The 22,295-nt window shown below is 36.2% G+C and overlaps 1 protein-coding gene across 1 annotated transcript in view; it reads right to left on the bottom strand.

The window, feature by feature from the left end:
- Positions 1-7,819: 7,819 nt before the first annotated feature.
- LOC107160559 (ankyrin repeat domain-containing protein 34B-like) overlaps positions 7,820-22,295 on the bottom strand; it is a 16,670-nt gene continuing 2,194 nt past the window's right edge. Inside the window, exons 3-8 of the mRNA XM_048786670.1 lie at positions 21,552-21,689; positions 19,121-19,185; positions 16,102-16,174; positions 13,682-13,739; positions 13,432-13,586; positions 7,820-10,818 (exon numbers count right to left, since the gene is read on the bottom strand). Coding sequence (XP_048642627.1) covers positions 13,506-13,586; positions 13,682-13,739; positions 16,102-16,174; positions 19,121-19,185; positions 21,552-21,689 — 415 coding nt within the window. The 3' untranslated portion in view covers positions 7,820-10,818; positions 13,432-13,505. The remainder of the gene's footprint in view (positions 10,819-13,431; positions 13,587-13,681; positions 13,740-16,101; positions 16,175-19,120; positions 19,186-21,551; positions 21,690-22,295) is intronic.

Below are 22,295 nucleotides of genomic sequence, written 5' to 3'. Positions count from 1 at the left end.
GGGTATGATCACATTTTAAATCTAGATTAGAAGTTCTCCACTGGGGATAATTTTTCAGTGACCCCACAGGGGGACAGTTTACAGTGTCTGGAGACTTTTATGGTTTTCACAATGGTGGTAGGGTGCTTACTTGCATCTACTGGACAGAGTCCAGGGATACTGTTAAGTATTTTATACTCCCCTACCCCAATAATGATGTTACTCAATACATCAATAATGCTGATATAGAAAAATCCTCATAGCTGGGTGGGGTGTTGCCTGTAATCCAGCGGCTCAGGAAGCCAGGGCAGGAAGATTGCAAGTTCAAAGCCAGCCTCAGAAGCTTATCATGGCTCTAAGCAACTTAGTGAAACCCTGTCTCAAAAAGTAAAAAGGGCCAGGGATATGGCTCAGTAGTTAAATACACCCGGGTTCAATCCCTGGTATCAAAAAAAAAAAAAAAATGTGGGGTTGGGGGGTTGGGATGTGGTTCACTGGTTAAGTGCCCCTGGGTTCAATCCCCAGTAACAAAACAAAACAAAACAAAACATATGGAGTTCATGGAATAGTGGACTCCATAAAGCTAGAGAGCAGGAATAATTGATGATTAAGTGTACTTAAGAGCTAAGGTCACAGTGCAGTTGCAGTTTTCAGATATGCAGTAAATCTGTCTGAAGATGCGGTCTGGAATAGTCACAGGAGTAGAGAGGACCAAACTTATTTCCTACATTATGGAAAATTAATCATTTTTTCTTTTAAACATTACAACAATAAATATTTTATGAACTTTTATTGTCTCCATACCCTGCAGTGCTAATATCAATTGTGTGGGAGAAGTGCTTTTTCTCCTATTCCTGAAAATCACTTGACATTCTTAAGTCTATTAATAAGAACCTCTCTCCACAATGCTCCTAAAACTGAAAAGCTTGATTACTTCCAAAGTAGACAAAAAAATCTGTGCTGAATTAGTAACTAGCAAGAGAGAATTCTATGTAGCCACACCTGGCTGGTGGTTACAATGTATACACACTAAGTAGACCATTATACAAAAATAGTTCTTTATAATGTTAACTATTATGAGTTAAGTCAAATTCTAAATCATGCTATTATAATTTGTATGATCACCAATGAAAGGAAGTGACAAACTATGAACTGTTTAATGAAAGAGAACATGTCAATTACTATCAGTTTATATATATATAACTTACGTACAATAGAAATTTTTACCTGGTAAGTATGATTCCTGTATTTGGCACCACCATCATTTAAATCCTGGTATGTTTGAAATAAAAGTGTACTTTTACTGTACAGTTTTTTTTTTTTTTTGCTGGGTATGGAATTCAGGGTCTTGTGCATGCTGGGCAAGCACTCTACCACTGAGCTACACCTCTAATATGTATTTTTCAATATCCTATTATTTAAGAAAGGGGTTATCTTAATTTGTTTCTTTTAGTTTTGATGTTTGTTTATATTTACTGATATGCTATATAAGGAACTTCTCTCGTTTGAAGAATCATTTGGTCTCCCCAAGTAAAGGAATAATTTATTTTTTCTTAAGTTAGCTTTCCATTAAAATTTTAATTTCAAAATCTTCTCCAGAAAATTCTAGAAGAGGAATGGAAGTTTTCCTTCTTAGCTTCAGTGTAGTGAAACCCAGAAGCACAGGACATAGTTTCTTCCATGAGCAAACTTAATTATTACCCTGAGGAAGTGATGGTGCTAGGATTTGATAAAGGTAGCAGTGAATTTTGTAGCTAAATTTGTAAAATAAGGATGATAATAATATTTAATATATGATGCTTTGATGCTTATAGGGCAGTGTTCTGTGTTTGTTTTCAATGCAACCTAGAATAAGTCCATTTTTCTAAAATGAAGCATAAACATATATATATACACACACACAACTTAAAAGTTCCATAAAGGAGTGCTTTCCTTTACTATTCTCCATGTGCTTTATTATTTTCTTTTATTTCATTTTAAAGTAATGCTGGGCATGACCCATTCATTATAAAACCCAGTAACTGGTCAAAAAACCACTGTTTAAAAGCCACTGTTGTAGGAAAACATAAGGAAATAAATACATTTTATAAACTGTAAAGCACTACTAAGCTGTAAGCAATTGCTACTAAATAGCTAGTTAAGACCTTTATTGGCCTACAGACTACCTCTTCTTCCTTGGATACTAGAAGTAGGGGTCAAATTCACCAAGACTTGGTAAGGAAATAGTACTCCTGCTGACATTAAGACAATTCTCTAATGCTTAGGGAGATCAGGACTAGCAGACAAGGCATTAACCATATCAGCACCCAGGGAAAGGAAGGCAAATTAGAAGCTAAATAAAAAAGCAAATATCTGTTTAGTGATTTGATTTATAAAATACTTTCAGATACATGTTCTCTAATCTAGGGGGAAAGAGAAGCTCAAAGAGGTTGAGACCTGCCCAAGATTAGACAGTAAACTGCAGAGATGTTATCTAAGCCTTCCTCCTTCCACTGTGATAAAATGCCAGAAAAGGAAAAGTGGTCAGGACATGAGGTTCACTGTGATCTATCAAAGATGTTTATGTCTTCTGCCTTTCTCCAGAAGAAAAAGGACTATACAGAAGGTGGAGAAGCAACACCAGACTTTGGGAGTGAGGCATGGCCAGTTGCTCCTGTTAGTTGAAGATTCCCTCCTGGCATTTTTGTCTATCAATACTAAACATTTGTTTTGACATTGTTTGTGCTCTGAGGTTCCAAACATCTACTATGTACTGTGGTCTTTTATTCCTGTCTGTGAGGGTCTTTGAGACTTAGTCAAATTACTCAAATTATACTTGTTCAAGACTTATATTACAGGGAAATCAAGCACTAAATATCTGTTACCTATACCCCTTACTCTTAGGTAAACTGAAAGTATCAACATTAGTGGTTTCTGATGACTGCCATATGTCTGCTCAGTTTCCTCTGAGGAAGCCAGCTCCAGCCTTCATGATTTTATCTCCTTTCTCCACACAATGCCCATCTCTCTTCATTGTGCTCCCTTCCCCTCAAAATATAGAGAAGTTCAACTTTCAAGTACCTGGCAGTGTGGGGAAGGGATGCCACTATTAACAAGTTCCCTTCTTTCCTTGCCACCCCCCTTCCCCATTGTCTTCTTATTCTCACCTTTTACTCCTGAGCCACTCCATCCAGTGGCACCAGGCTGTGCTGTTTGTGGCTCCTTGATTCTTAGCACACCACATAAATAGATTCTTTGTCCAATTCATAGAAGAGTTTCAAGGCTTCTTGGTGTTTGGAGCTCATTCCCCCTACTTCGTACATAAAGAGTCGGGCACATTTGGCAAATTATATGGACTATGTTGGCCAGCTGTAAGGTAGGAAGAAAGTTGCGACTGTAAAGCTCTTTTGGCATCGGGGCAGGTTAACTGCGGTGGAGGGAGTGGGGAAATAGAGTGGGTGACAGGATACAGCTCTTCGTGGTCTTCATCATATTCTTCTAGTTATCTCTTCTGGATAGACATCAATTCTCAGGTCATGTCCCAATCCTAAGGTAATAGTTCCAAACTTCCTCTTCTTCCTCCTGGTCTTACACATAGTCATCATTGTCCCTATTCCTGATACCATCATCACCAACAATGAGTTCAATCATCCTCTCGGTTTTGGAAAAAAAGCATTCCCCTGATACAAGACCAGCCAGACTGCGGCACTTATCTCTATATTCTCATGACCTAGCTGTATTCTTTTTCTGTAACAAATTGGCTTCAGAGACTCCCACTTAGAATAGAGTGGAGTGATAAGGAAATTGTGGTAATATATAGCTCACCACATGTCATTTTAGTGGTTCTGAGGGCCTTATATCTGGAGAGAAAGGAATTAAAACTCAGGCTTGACCTGCCTAAAATGGAACACCTATTCATGTTGTTTTATTTTTAATTTCTATTATGTAATCTGGGAGCCTTCCTGGAGATCAGGATTGGGCCCAAGTAGCCATGAGGTGAAGTGGGGGGATATCTGAACAACAAGAATTGAAACTGAGCAAGGTGTGGTGGGGCATGCCTATAATCCCAGCAGCTTGGGAGCCTGAGGCAGGAGGATTGCATGTTTGGGGCCAGCCTCTGCAATTTAGCAATCCCTAAACAACTTAGCAAGACCCTGTTTCAAAATAAAAGATTTTGGGAATGTATCTCAGTGGTAAAGTACCCTGGGTTCAGTCGCCAGATTAAAAAAAAAAAAAAACAACTAGAATTCTACACCTATACCTTAATTCAACTTCTGCTTTTTGCCGCAGCCCGGCTGGCTGCAGCAAAATAACCGGGGGGTGACGAATAACTTGTGTACGTTGATACAGCAGGAGTAGGAGCCGTTTATTGCAGGACAGGAGCAGTATTTATACATTCCACACAGCTTATCTAATTAGCATAAACTAGATACATCAGTCAACCAATCAGGAATCTCCACACTTAATGGCTTGTTTTTGTTACTTCTCAAACCGCTCCCTCTGGCATTTTGCCAGGCACCATCCAGACTTGTTTACGAACTCTAACATTCCCCTGGCAAAATGCCAGGTGTTATTTTGACTTGTTTACAGACTATAACAGCTTTTCACAAAAACGGTGAGGTTAGTGAAGTGGGAGAAGGAGTTAGGGAGAAGACTGAGGGAAGAGACAGGTGCTGAGCTCAGGAAGGAAGAAGGGTAACTGAAGGAAAGAGTAAGAAGGTGGGCTTGAAGAAGATGGATAGAGAAAAATAAGAATAGAAGACAAGGGGCCTAAGTGGAACTTAAACATTCATTCTCAAGAATACCTAGGCAAACGAGCATCTGTAAAGTTTAGTGCATACATTTTTCAACTTGCTTTCACTTGGAAATTACTACCTCCTATGGTTCAAATGTGTCCCCCCAAAAGTGCATTTATTGGAAACATGGTTCTCAATATAGCAATGTTGATTTGTGGGAAGACTTTTGGGAGGAGATTGGGCTATGAGGGCTCTAGATGAACCCCATTCATTGATCAATGGTTAATGGGTTATCTTGGGAGCAGCAGAGCAAGTAGATCAGGGCAAGGGAAAAGGGGAGGGAAAGGAAAGTACTCCTGGTGAAGGAGACTGAGCAAATTATATTATGTGTATATATGATGGCATAATGAATCCCACTATTTTCTATAATTATAATGCACCAATAGGAAAAAAGTGAGCTTTCTTTGGCTTTCTTGCTCCTTGTTTGTGTGATGGCTTCCACCATTTATGATACAGCAAGAAGGCCCTCCTCACCAGATGCTGAGCAGATGCTGGCATGTGCTTGTGAACTTTCCAGCCTCCAGAGCCATGAACCAATCAAAATCTTTTCTTTGTAAATTACCTCATAGCAACTATTTTGTTATAGAAAAAGAACTAAGACCCCCACCCGCTGCCCAGATCTGAGTGGCAGCTTAAGGGGGATTTCATTTAGATTCCCTCAAAATTTGGGAGATGATATTTTCCAGGGTCGAAGAGGGGCTTATTTTTCAATTCTCTCACGACCTTGCCATCTCTTCAATCAGGCAGCTGTCCTATTCACAGGAGGACTGTTAGCCTTCTCCTGAACCCAGCTGGGAGCTCTGCTGAGGGTGCTCTTGGAGCAGGCTCTTAAAGTACATCTGGCACACTTAGGGCCACATGTGCCCACTATCCAAGAGGCACTGGGAAAGAAACAACAGTGAGATGCATTCAGGACTTAAAGTTCAGTGCCCTCTGCAGATTCCCTGAATCCTACAGCCTTTTCCTGTTACCCTGTCCTATGAACTCCAGCTGTCTTGGTCACCCTGAAATCTCAGCTACATCTCATCTCAGGGGCCTGCCTGATTCTGCCTGGGTTTCCCCTCCCTGCACTTATTTGAGGCACTAAGTTGGGGTGATTATAGGGCTTGCCTTGTTTCCTGTCTCAGATCAGTTTTCCTTGCTTGATGCCAAGTATCTTTAAAACCAAAAGTTTTTTGTTTTTTTCAAGTGGGAAGGTAAATCTTATCTGTTGGTTCATCTTGGCTGAAAGTGGTAGTTCACCCACCACATTTTTTTTCTTTTTTGGTTTTGGGGATTGAACCCAGAGGTGCTTAACCACTGAGCCACATCCCCAGATCTTTTTTTTTTTTCTTTTAAAAATTTTATTAGAGACAGAGTCTTGCCAGTTTGCTAAGGGGCTCACTAAGTTGCTGAGGCTGGCTTTGAACTCTCGATCCTCCTACCTCAGCCTCCCAAGCCACTGGGATTACATGCATGTGCCACAGTGCCCAGGTCACCCACCACATTTATTCCTAGTAGAAAAACCTCTCTATATAACTTTATTTCCAATGATAAAATGTATTTTTAAATTACATATTCATATAGTCCTTGGTATGTGTAAAAAAACTTTTAGGCACTTTTGCATATGGATATTAAGGCATATAATCCTCACATAACTTTATAATATTACTACTCCATCTTACAGATATAGAAACTGAGAAACAAAATGGTTAGGTGACTGGCTCAAAGGCACACGATCAGATAGGTGACAGAACTGGGATCTGAACCCTGAGAGGTTACATAGATGCTTTGGGACCTATATGTATTTAAATATGTAGACATCAACGCACCCATTTATTTCTGTTTCTTCCTCTCATCTATATTATTTATATATCTTGGCTAGCATGTTTTGAGCACCTAATGTTTTCTACCAAGGTTCTGAGACACTGGGGAACAACCTTAGCTGTCTGCCTTGATGCTCCCTAGCTGTGGGACTTTGGGCATGCGCTTATGTCTCTTTCTATGTGTCTCTCTCTCCCTCCCCTCTCTCTCTCTTGGCAGTACTGGGGATCAAATCCAGGGCTTTGTTTATGCTAGGACAGCACTCTACCATTGAGCTATACACCCAGCCCTATGGCAACTCTCTCTTGTAGTTGCCTCATCCTAAAATAGGAATAAGAATATATTTACCAAGTTGTTGTGAATGTGAAATGAGTTAATATGAAAAGAACTTTTTACAGTTTCACATGCTAGTACTATATAACCATTAGCTTTTCTTGTCATGTTTGCTCAATGCAAGACAGCTCACAATGAGAAAGGCTAGGGGCTGGGATATAGCTCAGTGGTTAAGTGCTTGCCTAGAATGTATAAGGCCCTAGGTTCAATCCCCAGCATGGACTTGGAGGCACTGAGAGGAAGGAGGGCTGGAAGAAAATAAAAATAGGAGGACTTTTATCCTAGTTGCTGGGATGAGGAGGAGGATATGAAGATGATGTTTAGTTTCTCTTCCAAAGAATGATACTGGCTATCTGTTTTGTCTATATCTTTAGTTGTGGATTTAGGAAACTGCCTAGAAGAAAGGTCCATTCCTCATCTTAGTTGTTTTTCTAACGTGCTTCCCTTTGGTAAGACCCTCAAAACTCCCTTAGGTGTTAGGTTTGAGGACTTCTTATTTGGCAGGCTATGGATAGAACAGCTAGAAAACAGAAGTTGACAAGATATGTGGGGATGGCACATGNTTTTTTTTTTTTTTTTTTTTTTTTTTTTTTTTTAGATTTTGGCGGACACAACATCTTTGTTTGTATGTGGTGCTGAGGATCGAACCCGGGCCATATGCTTGCCAGGCCAGCGCGCTACCGCTTGAGCCACATCCCCAGCCCACACAGACTATATTTCTACAGGCAGAATATATGACTTTCTGGCACAAACCTCATAATGCCAAAGCTCTGCAGGTATGAAGAGCTTGCTGCTATGCAGGCATTGACCATTGCCCTGGGCACAGACTAGGACAGTGTGTGCACATACAACTCATGTACAACAAATTCTTGACTACATTTTGCTTTGTGTTTCTTTCTTAGTCATTTTGTTTCATTACTTTTATCTTATTGTCATAATTTAATAGAATTTTTAAAATTTTCTTCCAATTTCTCATTCTTCCTTTTTTTAAAATTAATTTTACTTTTATGAAACTTTAACAATTTAGTGGATCCTAAATATTTTATCCCTTTCTTCTCTGTTGTTACTGGTGTTTTTTTTTTTTTCCCCTTGTTGATTGTTTCTGTATACCTATATCTAGTTTGCCTTCATGCTGTATTATCGTTGTTTGTCTTCTTCCATCTGCAATGGGGATCCAGCCCCATTCCTTGAACACATTGGCAGGTACTTTGCAACTTCTAAAAACCCACAGCAAAGGTAAGAAACAATGCATCTTACTTTCCACCAAAGACATACATTCCCACTTATAACTTGGCATGTACTTCAAGTAAAATAACAGGGTAAATAAAAGTCCCCAGCTGACATGTACCCATGTTGGTATGGATCAAATGTAGTATAATCCAGTGTCTGGCAGCCACCCTCATAGCATGAGCAGAGAGAGGTGAAACAACTCTGTTTACAGAGTTGTGCAGGTATGAAGTCTGCACCAAGCAGCACCTCAGCCTAGTCTGTTGGAGGCTGCGACCAAGTCAAGATGGTGCCTGGAAGTTTGCCAGGAAGAGTGGCTTGTGAGGCAATGCCGCCGACTCATCAAGATGGTGGGGACTCCTTATTGGCTGATTGCTGTATCTGTAGAGGAGCAGTGCTATGATTGGATGATGCTGATTGAGTCATGCTTTATATAAATCAGTTAGATATATACACCTCTGCGGTTCCGCAATAAAGCAGTTACATTCAGTTACCTTCAGTTACTGCTTCAACCTTCAGTTGCTTGTCACCTCTCGGTTACTTTGCCCAGCTGGACTGCGGCACTAGGTCTCTCCCTTGCCTTTGCAGACAGAAAATTATTGACAAGGCTACAGTAATGACCACAAAAAATGCAGCCCACATAATCCACTGCCTACATCATGTGACTCCATTCTCACAAGATTGACAAAGAGAGTTGGTCCTTCAGGCTATGATAGTACAAACTGTGACAAAACCCATAAATCACAGTTAGGTAAAATATAAAAGTCTATAATACAAAGTCTATACTTTGGAAATAATCTCGACAAAATAAACCAATAGCCCAGGATACATCATCAAGAGAAGGTTATTTCCTAAGAAGACTCTCACATAAATGTGGAAGAAACATATACCCCCACAGATGCACAAAATTTAGCACAAATATAAGAAAGATGAACAAATAAGGTAACATGGATCCTCCAAAAGTTCATAACTCTCTAGCAACTGATTCCAATGACACTGCAGTAGACAAAACGCCAGAAAAAAGGATTAAAAAAGATATTAAACATAATGTATGAATTCAAAGATGATACAAATAGAAGATGAATAAAGTAATAAAAACCTTATAAGGCATTAGAGAACAGTGCAAAAATAGAGCTTCTGAAAAGAATTCAAACAGCAATCTTGGAAATAAATAGCTTAATATTTCAAATTTAAAAAAAAAATAAATCTAACTTTCAATCATAGACTAGATTAAGCTGAAGAAAAATATCAGAGTTGGAAGGCAATGATGAATGTCACGTTTAGTTAGTTATGACAACAAAAAGAAGAAGAAACAGAATATACAAAGTCCTTGGTACCTGATTTATAGACTAAACTCATGAATTATGAACATAGACAATGGTGTATTACTACAGGCTTATAGGCAATGCAATTTATTTGGAGAAAAAAATAGCAGAAAATTTCTTAAATTTTTTGAATGTTAAGGATGTCCAGATACAGGAAGCATTTAAACACCAAATGGACATGACCAGAATAGAACTTCTCCATGTTCGTTTATAAAAATTGCCAAAAGTACATTAAAGAAGTAAAAAAGACCAAAGCACTTATAGAATAAACTCATAAGAAGAACATAAGAGTTATCAACAGAAACTTTGAAGGCCAGGGAACATGAAATGCTATATTTCAAGCCCTTAAGAGAAAAGAAAGAAACAAAGACAAAAACTTAAGATGGATGGAAAGGGTGGCTATTATGTTAAGCAGAATAAGTCAGAAACATAAATCAAATATCACATTCTCTATAACATGTGCAATCTGAAAACAAATTAAGAATGACTTGGAAATGGAAAAGGGGTTATTAGGGAAGAGGGAAGGTAACAAGGGATGAAGAAATGAAGGGACACATAGAAACGGAAGTAGGGAAAGTGGTTGGGATTCAAGTACTATTTACATATGTATGGAAATATCACTGTGAAATCCACGAATTTGTATACCCAGTAAGAGTTGATATCTATAGTAAAAATAGAACATCTGTTTCTATTACAAGTCCACTTTGCTACAATGTCATTATATAGGAAAGACAACATACTAATTTGAATTTTTTTACGTATTTATGCACGTAAATATAAGATTTCAGGGGCCAAGATTAAGTTAGCCTAAAATTTCTTCAGACAATATCATTTCAGATTATAAATTTCCTATTCTACTACATATGGATTTCCAGTTTTCCCCACACCATTTGTTGAAGAGGCTATCTTTTTTCCAATGTATGCCTATGATGCCTTTGTCTAGTATGAGATGACTATTGTTATGTGAGTTAGTCTCTGTGTTTTCTGTTCTATACCATTGGTATTCATGTCTGCTTCAGTGCCAATGACATGACATTTTTGTTACATATACATATTTTAATATAATTAATATTAATTAATGTATAATAATTAATATATAATTAATATGCATATATTAAATTATACTCGGAGTATAATTTAAAGTCTAGATTTTTTTTTAGTGAAAACTAGTTTTATTTTAAAATTAAGTGTATAGCACTCATCTAATTCCACTTGTGTAGACTTCAGTACCATGCTCCCTATTTGCAATTAATATCATAACACAGATACATTTTGGTTTGCAGTCTGTACTTGAGTAGTTTCATTTAGTGGACTTGGTAAAGCCCTTAATTCATATTAATCTCCTCATTGTACACATTTAATGATGGTCCAGTAATCTTAAAAAAGAAAAAAAAATAACAAACAGCTTTAAAGTCTAATCAATAAATTAAACATAACCCACACAACTCCCCCACTCAACCCCCTCCCAAAGCTGACAGTTGTGAATTGTATTTATATTGAAACATAATGTTTCATTAAAAACACTTCTGGTTCTCCAACTACCCCAGCCCACCCTGGGTATGCAGCAATAGTACTCGATTATTTTATTCTACCCCCTCCCCAATAAATCCAGTGTTCTTTAGCTTTTTAAAATATAAATTGGGAAAGGTGTTAATAAGATTTTTAAAAAGGCATATTGTTCTATAATAAGAATGACATAAATCAATCAATAAAAGCATTTGACAAGACATTAAATCACCACAGGCACGTCTGTTGTTTCAAGTTAGGATCTCTATCCCAATATCTTACATTCATAGCATTACTGAGGTAGTTAAAATACTGAAAATTGGACTTCAGGTTGCTGGCTTTGTGAATTGAAAGATATACTGTCTTTTGAACATGTTTCCCCTCCAATAATTCAAGTTTTCTTAAGGTAAGAACTACTAAATCTGCTCCAATTAGCAGCCTTTTAAGAGGAAAAATGATGATACTTTCAGAAAATAATTTCCAGTCTTGAAAACTGCCATGAGTGAGTGTGGTTAACTGAGAGTTTTTTTTAATTTACCGGACTAATAAATGCACACCATGCCCTGTGTATTCTAAGTGTAAAAGTCATTTTCTTTTTAAGGAAAGGACTTCTCTAAGAATTCATGCTGGCAGGAGCCACCCATCCACACTCAACCACTGGAGCCATTTGGATCAGTCCTTTGCTGTTCTGAGCCCCTTCCCTTCCTCACAAAGGCCATTGGCTTGAATACTGAGACTCCTGCTGCATACCCACCACATTATTGTTTGTCTTCAATGAACATTGTGGTGGTTGCAAATCTGCCATGCAGATGCCCCTCTATACAAGTGCTATCTTTCAAAAAAAAAAAAAAAAACACACACACACAAATAGACACACCTTAATAATTTTTAAACCAGAAAGTATCCCTCCATCAAAACTCTCTTCTCTCACTAACATGAGAGCAATGTATATAGTTTATTTGTTATTATTACTTTTTACTTTTTAAGTTTATTCTTCCCATTTTCTACCAATTTGCCCTTGCTAACATCACTATTATTGTGTTTTCACTCATTGTCAGTACAGTGAAATATGCCAGGGCAGTTGTGGGCCCAACCTAATGAAAGCAGCTACTGAAATTTAGAAATCAGTACCCTTGCCTGTTTAGACCAACTAGCTAGATTCCATGGTTGCTTATAAATCCTGTTTCCTGGGATACCCTCTTTTACCACTTCTATTCAACATAGTTCTTGAAACACTGGCCAGAGGAATTAGCCAGACAAAAGAAATCAAAGGGATATGTATAGGAAAAGAAGAATTTAAACTAGCACTATTTGCTGATGACATGATTCTATACCTAGAAGACCCAAAAAACTCCACTAGAAAACTTCTAGAACTAGTAAATGAATTCAGCAAAGTATCAGGATATAAACTCAACACCCCCAAATCAAAGGCATTTCTGTATATCAGTGACAAAGCCTCTGAGAAGGAAATGAGGAAAACTACCCCATTCACAATAACCTTAAAAAAATAAAAATAAAAAAAACTTGGGAATCAACTTAACAAAAGAGGTGAAAGATCTATACAATGAACAATGAAAACTACAGAACCCTAAAGAGAGAAATCAAAGAAAATGGAAAGATCTACTGTGCCCTTGGATAGGCAGAATTAACATTATCAAATATACCATACTACTAAAAGCACTATACAGATTTAATGCAATTCCGATCAAAATCCCAATAGCATTCCTCACGGAAATAGAAAAAGCTAAAGAAATCCTTAGCAGGAAGAGTGAAGCAGGTAGTATCATTATACCAGACCTTAAACTGTACTACAGAGCAATAGCAACAAAACAGCATGGTATTGGCACCAAACCAGACTGGTAGACCAATGGTACAGAATAGAGGACATATAGACTAGCCCACAAAATTACAATTGTCTTAAATTAGTCAAAGGTGCCAAAAACATGCACTGGAGAAAAGATAGCGTCTTCAACAAATCCCTGTTCATTTGCTCTATCATTTATACTAAATTTGGGGGCTTCTGACCCCCTTTTCATACTTATGAGCTACCACTGGATTTCTCAGTGACATTATTTATCCTAGGGTCAGAACCATCTGGTCTGGTGGTCTCCATCCTGATCTTCTGGCCTTTCCCTCTTATCAGGCGAGGACAGCCTACCAGAGGCTTCACTCTCTTTTATCAGGGTGAGGGGAAGTAACTTGTTTGAGGCCATTCTGGAGGGATCTGTGGATGTGCCTGGTGAAACTGCAGGTCTTTTAAAATGAAGTTAAAATGGAGTTGCTTAGGCTCAGGCCAAAGGCCATCCTGACGATTAGTCCCACCACATTCTATAATTGTTAATGGTATACTTAAAACTGTTGCTAACCTTGTTATTAGGACTCTATGGCCTTATGTTTATTTCTAGGCTGTTTGGCATCATTATGTGCATATGAGAGATGATATGTAAAAACAGTAAGAAAAATATTTTCTTAAAAAATCTTACCTTTGAGCCAACTGAAGAAGAAAAATTACTGTGATAGTTCTTTATATTGATTTCCTCCGCAGGAGTGGTTCCAATCACAGTTTTATTTTTAATATCAACATCACAGTTTTCAGGTAAGGTTTTAAGTTTGGGTTCCTCAGTTTCATTTGTTTCTTCTACAAAAACAAAAGCAAAATAGAGAGTACAGAAAAAGCTCCATAATTTTAAATCAATAATCAGCTCTGCAATAGATACTCTTCAAATATTTTACCATCATTCTTCGATTCATTAGAAGTGTGAGGTAATTCTCCATTGTCTTTGGGGATATCCTAGGAAGGAAAAAAATATTTAGGTGTAATATGCACCAAATTTGAAAAATTAACTTAATATTTTCCATTACTGCAGGATACAAGAGAAGGAGAACATGTTTCTGAGCCATTCCAATGTAAACTCAATTTAATCTTGCCACTTACTAAGCTATGTCTGTTCATGGGGTGAGGAAGATGAGAGATCTCCAAAATGTTATTCCCCTTACCTCCAAGATAATTTCACAAATACTGACATCCATTAAATTAGTTTATTAATCCAAATGACCTAGGATGAAATTGGAGCCATCTGTAGTTTAGAGTGCTTTTGAAAAAAAACACTTTTAGAAATTTAAAATAATTATGTGTGATATTTTAATGTGTTTTTGTGACTTATATTGGCATAAATTATCTCTTGAGGGAAAATAGGAGACCTAAGCTTTAAGAGTATCTTATAAATAAAACGGTTAGAAATCACAACAGAATGAGTTTTGTCCATCTTGTGTGTTAAATAGCTAAAAATACATGTTAATATAAATGTTGAGCCTTCCAAGATAGAGAAGAATGACAAAAACAACCTTGTGGGGGCAATATCACCGAATGAAAACCTCACAGATACTAAAAGGAAAAATTAACCAAATAACCAAAGAATGGAGACAGAGATGACTCAAAGAGCATACAATGAAGAGAAGTATTCTTCAAGAGAATATTGAGTCTTGGATTAATAATTTAAAAGAATAAACAAAGAGTGAGAAACAAATGTTCATCTTAAGTCCAAATCTATGCTCATAATTAGAGGATGCTTGAAGAATATTCTGGTTCCTACTTTCATATTTATGAAAATTCCCTGACTAGTTTGCATCTTCTTTATGGCACTAATTCAAGATAACTCACCTGAATTTATACATCTCAGATATCAAAAGAAAATTCAAACTTAAAGCATATTTTTAGAATTCAGTAGTTAAATAATAGTCATCTCATGCATGCTATGTTATTTAGAACACTTCATTCTACAGAAATTTTTTTCTAAGCCAGGTGTGGTGGTGCACCTCTGTAATCCCAGTGGTTTGGGAGGCTAAAACAGGAGGATTGCAAGTTCAAAGCCAGCCTCAACAATGGTGAGGCTCTAAGCAACTCAGTGACACTCTGTCTCTAAATAAAATTCAAAATAGGGCTTGGAATGTGGCTCAGCGGTAAAGTGCCCCTGAGTTCAATCTTTAGTACCCCCCCCCCAAAAAAAAGCAAATGAAAAAAAAAAGAATTTTTTTCATGTGTTTTTACACATTTATTAATGTTCAAAAAATTAAGAAGCTATTTTCTTAACATTTGAACCATATTGTAGCTGCTCCAGGATATATGCAAATATATTTATTAACCTTGACTAGCTTATTAAAATTTAAAAAGCTATTAAATGAATATTTAAATAACTAAGTAAAAAATTTCTAAAACATGAGATCTCAGAATGTGACCTAAGTATTTGAATGTTTTAAAATACTATGATACAAAAAATATAAAACTAAAGTCTTATCATATGTTGAGAGTCTATGCTTCCAGTAGTGGTTATTATTTTTCACAAGAACAACTAATTTTCAATAAAGAGTTTCAAATATACTCTTAGTGGAAAGAGTCAGAAGGCATGAAGAAATCCCTTTTTAATGCACACATTTTTATAATGTTATTACATTTTTATACATTTATTTACTTAGTTTTATATGATGCTGAGGATTGAACCCCTTGCTGCACAGTACACGCTAGGCAAGTACTGTACCACTGAGCTACAACTGCAGCCCCTAATATAAACATTAATATACCTATTCTAAATTTGTATGTTTCCATAATTTCTAATGTTACTTTAGTGTAAAAATGGAACCAAGGACAGAAATAATGAAAAGTCTCCTAGAAATATATTGAGTAAAATATAAAGGGTCTAAAAAAACAAAAAAAACCAAAAAACTCTATCCAATGTGCCTCATTTATTTCAAATTAAAGGCATGAGGGAAATTACATGATTCTACAAAAACTAATTTGGCCATGACTATTATAAAATCATGTAAGTATGATTTAAACGTCACACTAATGTAAATCTAACAAAAAAATCCTTGACCAAATTTCCTATTGCTTCTGCAATAAGAAATTTATTCCTGATGTAATTTTTCTATCAATATGTATTTACCAGTACAATTGTTTCTTCCATCCCCCACCAAACTAAACTCCTCAAGGGAACATTGGCATTTGTACAAGATAAAAAATATCAACATAATTCTCTTAAAATGGTTTTGTCTGAGCAAATTTGCATAAAACAGTTCAGACAACCATTGCTAAGTTTTAACACCTCAAAACCAAAAATTCAGAGCAAGAAAATTAATTTCACAAAAGATCACTTTACCTTGTCCTAATATTTATAGTTGGCCTCATCCAAGGTGAGACAATGATCATCAGGATCAGTTTTATTAGAAATCCTGTAAAGCAAAAATGTATAATAAAGTAGTTGGATAGTATTTTTAATAAACTCTAGTAAAAACTGAGATTTAACTTTATTAAATTGTTTTTCTTGACTGATATGATTAAAACATAACCTCTGTTTTATAAAGCTCTTTCTGCCTCCACTTTTTTTAAACTATGAAATATTCAATGATGGTAGTCTTAATTCCATTTCAGACTGACAGTCAATGTATTGGCAGAACTTGAGAATAACTTATTCTCAGAAACTGCCTGTCTTGAAGGCTGAACTTAAAATCCAATTAATAGCTGCCACCACACACACACACACACATCCACACACAAATACACACACTTTTTTTTTAACCTTAAGTGGAACACCCATTTTATAACCCAAGACAAGGTAGCAAGAAACACAGTGCCTTCTCTCTTGGTTATCCATGAATCAAAGACCAAGTACGGTAGTTTAAAATGGTGGTATTAGTTCTTCAGCATGGATATCACCTACTGAAAATACCCCATTGTGCAGCGTGTGGTGATGCATGCTTGTAATCACAGCAAATTGGAAGGTTGAGGCAGGAGCATTCAAGTTTGAAGACAGTCTCAGTGAATTAGTGAGGCCCCCAACAATTTGGTGACATCCTGTCTCAAAACAAAACATAAAATAATAGGGCTGGGGATGTGTCTCAGCGTTCAAGCACCCCTAGGTTTTGTCCCCATTGCAAAGAAGAAAAACAAAAACAAAAAGAAGACAGCAAAAGTGAGGCACTAAGCAACTCAGTGAGACCCTATCTCTAAATAAAATTAAAGGTAGGGCTAGGGAAATGGCTCAGTAGGCAAATGCCCCTGAGTTCAATCCCTGGTACCAGAAAAAAAGAAAAAGAAAACATGAAACCTTAAAAAAAAAATTTGAACACTGAATGTTCAAAGTCAAGAAATGAATGTATATGTTGTTATTGGGAATACTTATTATAAATGTATTATAAATCCCACTTTATTCAAATCTGCATAAACTAGCAAGCACCTATAACCTTTACAGGCCCTCAGATACCCAAGGGGAAAGATTGCTAGAAAAACAGAGTACTGGTAATCATACCTGTGTTTCCCTAAATATTATCTAAATATCCTCCTTCCTCTGGGATTCCACTCCCCATTCTCTCATCTGCAGGACTCAGTGGGACCCTCCAAACTTTAAACCTACATTGTATGAAGATGCAGATTCCTGACACAAGTTACACTCAAAGGACCAAGAGTCACAGTTCCTTCTGCTTGTGGGAAACAAACTGAATGGAGTCTCAATTCACAGGCCTTAGCATAAACATTTTACCAACTACCTAACTGAAGCTCTTCGATGACTTTGCCAGCCAATTATTTTCATGATCTACTATATGTGCACATAAGAAGGACATCAATGAGTTGAGAAAAGAAGTAGAGGAGAATGGACACTTGCTATAGGCTGTAGATCCATGTGTCCAACAAATTCTAGTCCCCTGGGTTTTTAGAGTCCCTAAGCCACTCTCACATCTCTAAACTCTGGAGACTTTTCCCATGGCTCAAATTATATTAACATCTTTCAAGAAAAACCTTGAATTTTGTCACTTCTTCCAGTTAAACAAACAAGAAAATAACAACCTATCAGGACTTCCTTCAAATCCTATTTTTAATAGGCCTTTCTAGAGAGCTTCCAATATTCTATGTCCTTAATATCCATTTTCTGTTAATCAAACTCGTCATAAACCCCAAGGTTTTGGTCAATTTTCTACAACCCTTATTTCTACTAAACACAGTGCTGTTTCTCTTCAGTTTTGCCCTTCCCTTTGTTAGTATCACTCTGATACTCTATCACTGGGCTTACTTAGTAATCCCAGTCTTATTCACTTTAGTTGGGTGTCTACAGACACTCCCTAACCGGTTATGAACACATTTACTACACAATGATAATCAGGAAAAGTAATGAGTTATAAAAATTGCCAAAAGTACATTAAAGAAGTAAAAAAGACCAAAGCACTTATAGAATAAACTCATAAGAAGAACATAAGAGTTATCAACAGAAACTTTGAAGGCCAGGGAACGTGAAATGCTATATTTCAAGCCCTTAAGAGAAAAGAAAGAAACAAAGACAAAAACTTAAGATGGATGGAAAGGGTGGCTATTATGTTAAGCAGAATAAGTCAGAAACATAAATCAAATATCACATTCTCTATAACATGTGCAATTTGAAAACAAATTAAGAATGACTAGGAAATGGAAAAGGGGTTATTAGGGAAGAGGGAAGGTAATAAGGGTTGAAGAAATGAAGGGACAGATAGAAATGGAAGTAGGGAAAGTGGTTGGGATTCAAGTACTATTTACATATGTATGGAAATATCACTGTAAAATCCACGAATTTGTATACCCAGTAAGAGCTGATATCTCTAGTAAAAATAGAACATCTGTTTTTATTACAAGTCCACTTTGCTACAATGTCATTATATAGGAAAGACAACATACTAATTTGAATTTTTTTACTTATTTATGCACATAAATATAAGATTTCAGGGGCCAAGATTCAGTTAGCATAAAATTTCTTCAGACAATATCATTTCAGATTATAAATTTCCTACAATTAATGGCTTAAATAATCATGAATTCTAGATTATTAAGAAAAAATTTAATTTTTCCACTGCTCCTTTGCAATCCAAACTTTCTTACTCCTATTTATTTACTTACTTTGGTACCAGGAATTGAGCCCAGGAGAGCTTAACCACTGAGAGACATCACAGTCCTTTTGTAATTTTTGAGAAAGTGTCTTGCTAAGTTGCTAAGGGCCTTGCTAAATTGCTGAGGTTGATTCTGAACTTGCAGCCCTCTTGCCTCATCCTCCTGAGCCACCCGATTATAGGTTTGCCAACACTGCACCTGCCATACTCTTACTTTTCTTACATAAGCCATGAATACCATGATCAATTCACTTTCAGAAGTCTTACCTGGGTTGATGTTTTCAGGATGTTTAGATTCTAATTTCATATATTGAAGAATTAATTTCTTGAGGCTATAGATAAAAAATTAATCAAATTAGCATTTTAATATTGATATAAAAACAGTAACCAAACATTCAATATATAATAGTATTTTAAACAATATTAGATCTTATATCAGAACTTTATAATATGCACTTCAAATTTGTAAGCCCAGACATTTTATTAACTTGACAATTATTTGTAAATTGTTTGGTTTTCTTTTGTTTTTGAGATGGGATTTCACAATGATGCACAGGCTAGTCTGGAATTCCTTGGTTCAAGCAATTCTCCTGCCTCATTCTCTCCCCCAAGTAGCTGTGGTAAATACACATGCCATTGCACCCATAAGCTTATATTAAGAAAACAAAGTAAGATAAAATGATCATGAATCGAGAACAATATAGGTGAGTATATTAACTGATATAGCTAGAACTCAGAAAATGTCATGTAAATAATAGCTCTTTCTTCTTGCACAATTAATTTCTCTTAAAATTAAGGGCTTCTTCTAAAAAATAAGGGTTGTACCACTTTAGTTTACAAAGTTGTTAGGAAGACTCAATGAGGTAATATTAAAACATGTCAAAAGAAATAGAAATATAATGGCATAATTTGATCTTTTTATTCAACTATAATTGGAATCCCAAATAAATCAATGTGTATTCTTCACAGGTTCTAATATTCAAGCGTTGAAATTACTGAAAAATGCTTTTGAGTTCTAATTTTCGTTATTGATTGTAGTCTTTTTTTGTGCTTTATGTCTCAGGGCAAATTAGACATTAAATAATTTATAAGAATTTATTTATAAGTATGATATCTCTTTAGAGAATATATTCATCCCCTATTGTGGAACTAATCAATAATACCAAAAATGGGAAATTAACCAATGCCAAGAATTGGTTTGGACTGCTACTAATTCTTCTCCACCTAGTTGAAAAGAATCAACGGATAATTTTTAGAGGAAGCTAAATCTCCATGTCGACCTCTAACTTACTTGGAAAACCAAATCCTCTTTACACATGGATACTAATAAGTCATAATGGGGCTTAGCGCTCTTAGATTCAATGAATCTACTTTAAGCTCAGAGAACTTATCTCTTCCTTGTAAGGGAGAACTTGATATATGCTGAAAACTTTATACTGATTGCAATAGTTTGAGAAATTTTCTTACTTTGGAAAGCAAATCACTAGAAACATCCAACCTGGGAAACATTAATATTGGGAAAATATACTTCAAGGGATGAGAGGTTTTGAGGAACAGATCTTTTAGGAAAGATGATTGGAAATTCTCATCTCTTCAGTGATATTATTTGAAGCTATCTGATAGTTCTGGATGATTAGTTTATGCAAGAAAAGACAAAGTCCTCAAAGGATAATGCACCAGGACGGTCTAGGCTAACATGGGGGTTGTTCCACATAAAGGATTGAGTTGTGGGACAGGGCCAGAGTTCTTAATGTGTGTGGCTAAAGCTAGGAGGCCAAGTTGCCAAAACAGAATTCTGCTGTTTGGGAATAATAGCTGAACAAGCATATGTATATATGAACTAAAAATAGCATTGTAACTTTTAAATCTAAGTGTGCATTACCATGAATACTCAGGGATTGGGATCAATCAGGACATTTTGTAGTAAAAGTTAATCATCACCAGAGTGAAGATCCAGTTCTAACAGCAACACCAGAGCAACAGAATTGACAGAGAAAAATTAACATTTTAAAAGTCCTTCCACCTGCTCTTTAGACTTTAAGGAAATTCTCAGGTACTTGGGAAATTAAAGAAGGGTGATAGAAAAGCTAAGGAGAGTAAAAATATTTTCTGCTCAATTCGGCATTTTAAGACCTAAATAGCTAATTATAAAAATCAAAGTGTAACACTATTTCTACTCCACAGTGAGGAGTTATACTTGGAATGAAAGAGATAAGACTGGAAATCATAATGACAAAGTTTTTTTTAAAGAATCCTAAGATGCTGACTAGTGATGTATCTCAGTGGTAGAGCAACTTAGTAGCATGTATAAGGGAAAAAAAAAAAATAGAAAGGGGAAGAAAGGAACCTCTGAGAAGACTTTTACATTCATCACTATTTTTTTTTTTAAGAGAGAGTGAGAGAGGAGAGAGAGAGAGAAAGAATTTTTTAATATTTATTTTTTAGCTTTTGGCGGACACAACATCTTTGTTTGTGGTGCTGAGGATCGAACCTGGGCCGCACGCATGCCAGAGGAGCGCGCTAACGCTTGAGCCACATCCCCAGCCCACATTCATCACTATTTTCGTCTAGACTGTTGCAGGGTTCCGTTCCACATATAGCTGTACTATAAAATCTCACCTCATGTGTAAAATGCAATAGTTTTAATTATTTTCAGCCTCCAATCAATATTGACTAGTATTTTAATGTAAATACTTACCTAGTATCACCACTAGCAATAGCATAAGCTAATGCCATCTGCCCAAAGTTATCTGCAGCAGAGACATCAATACCACTCTGAAGAAGCATCTCAACTATGTGTTTTGATTTTTGTTCCAAAGCAAACATGAGGGCTGTTCTATAATAAGAGAGATAACTTCAACTTTAAGTATTTTAATAAAGAAAATTCAAAGAGATAATTTATAATATTTTCCCAATTCGACATCTTATTTTACAGATATTAATACATCTAAGAGAACAAATTTTCTCTTTTGCAAATCATCTCAAAGTCTAAAAAGAAAAAAAAAGAAAATCTCTTTTCCCAATGAGGGAGATGTTAACAAACTTAAAATCCTTCAATGGATAGTAACTATGATGAGGTCATTTATCTGAAATTGGTAAACCTTTCAATGAAGAAAGCTCCATTTCCTTCCTAGTGTGACACAATGTACTGTAACTCACAGTCAGCTAAAGGTCAAGCAGAAAAGGCTATTTGCACACTAATAATAATAAAAATAATAGTCATTATTTCAATTAATGGTACTGATAAGTATTTGCTAAACATTGAATGTAATGCAATATGTACAATTTCAGGGGCTGGGGATGTGGCTCAAGCGGTAGCGCGCTCACCTGGCATGCATGTGGCCCGGGTTCGATCCTCAGCACCACATACATCCTCAGCACCACATACAAAGATGTTATGTCCGCCAATAACTAAAAAATAAACATTAAAAAAAAAAAAAAA

The sequence above is a fragment of the Marmota marmota genome, unplaced genomic scaffold, assembly GCF_001458135.2.
Source record: "Marmota marmota marmota unplaced genomic scaffold, marMar, whole genome shotgun sequence".
Taxonomy (NCBI): domain Eukaryota; kingdom Metazoa; phylum Chordata; class Mammalia; order Rodentia; family Sciuridae; genus Marmota; species Marmota marmota.
The sequence above is the reverse complement of the archived record's forward strand: the minus strand, read 5'-3'. Positions and strand labels throughout refer to the sequence as shown.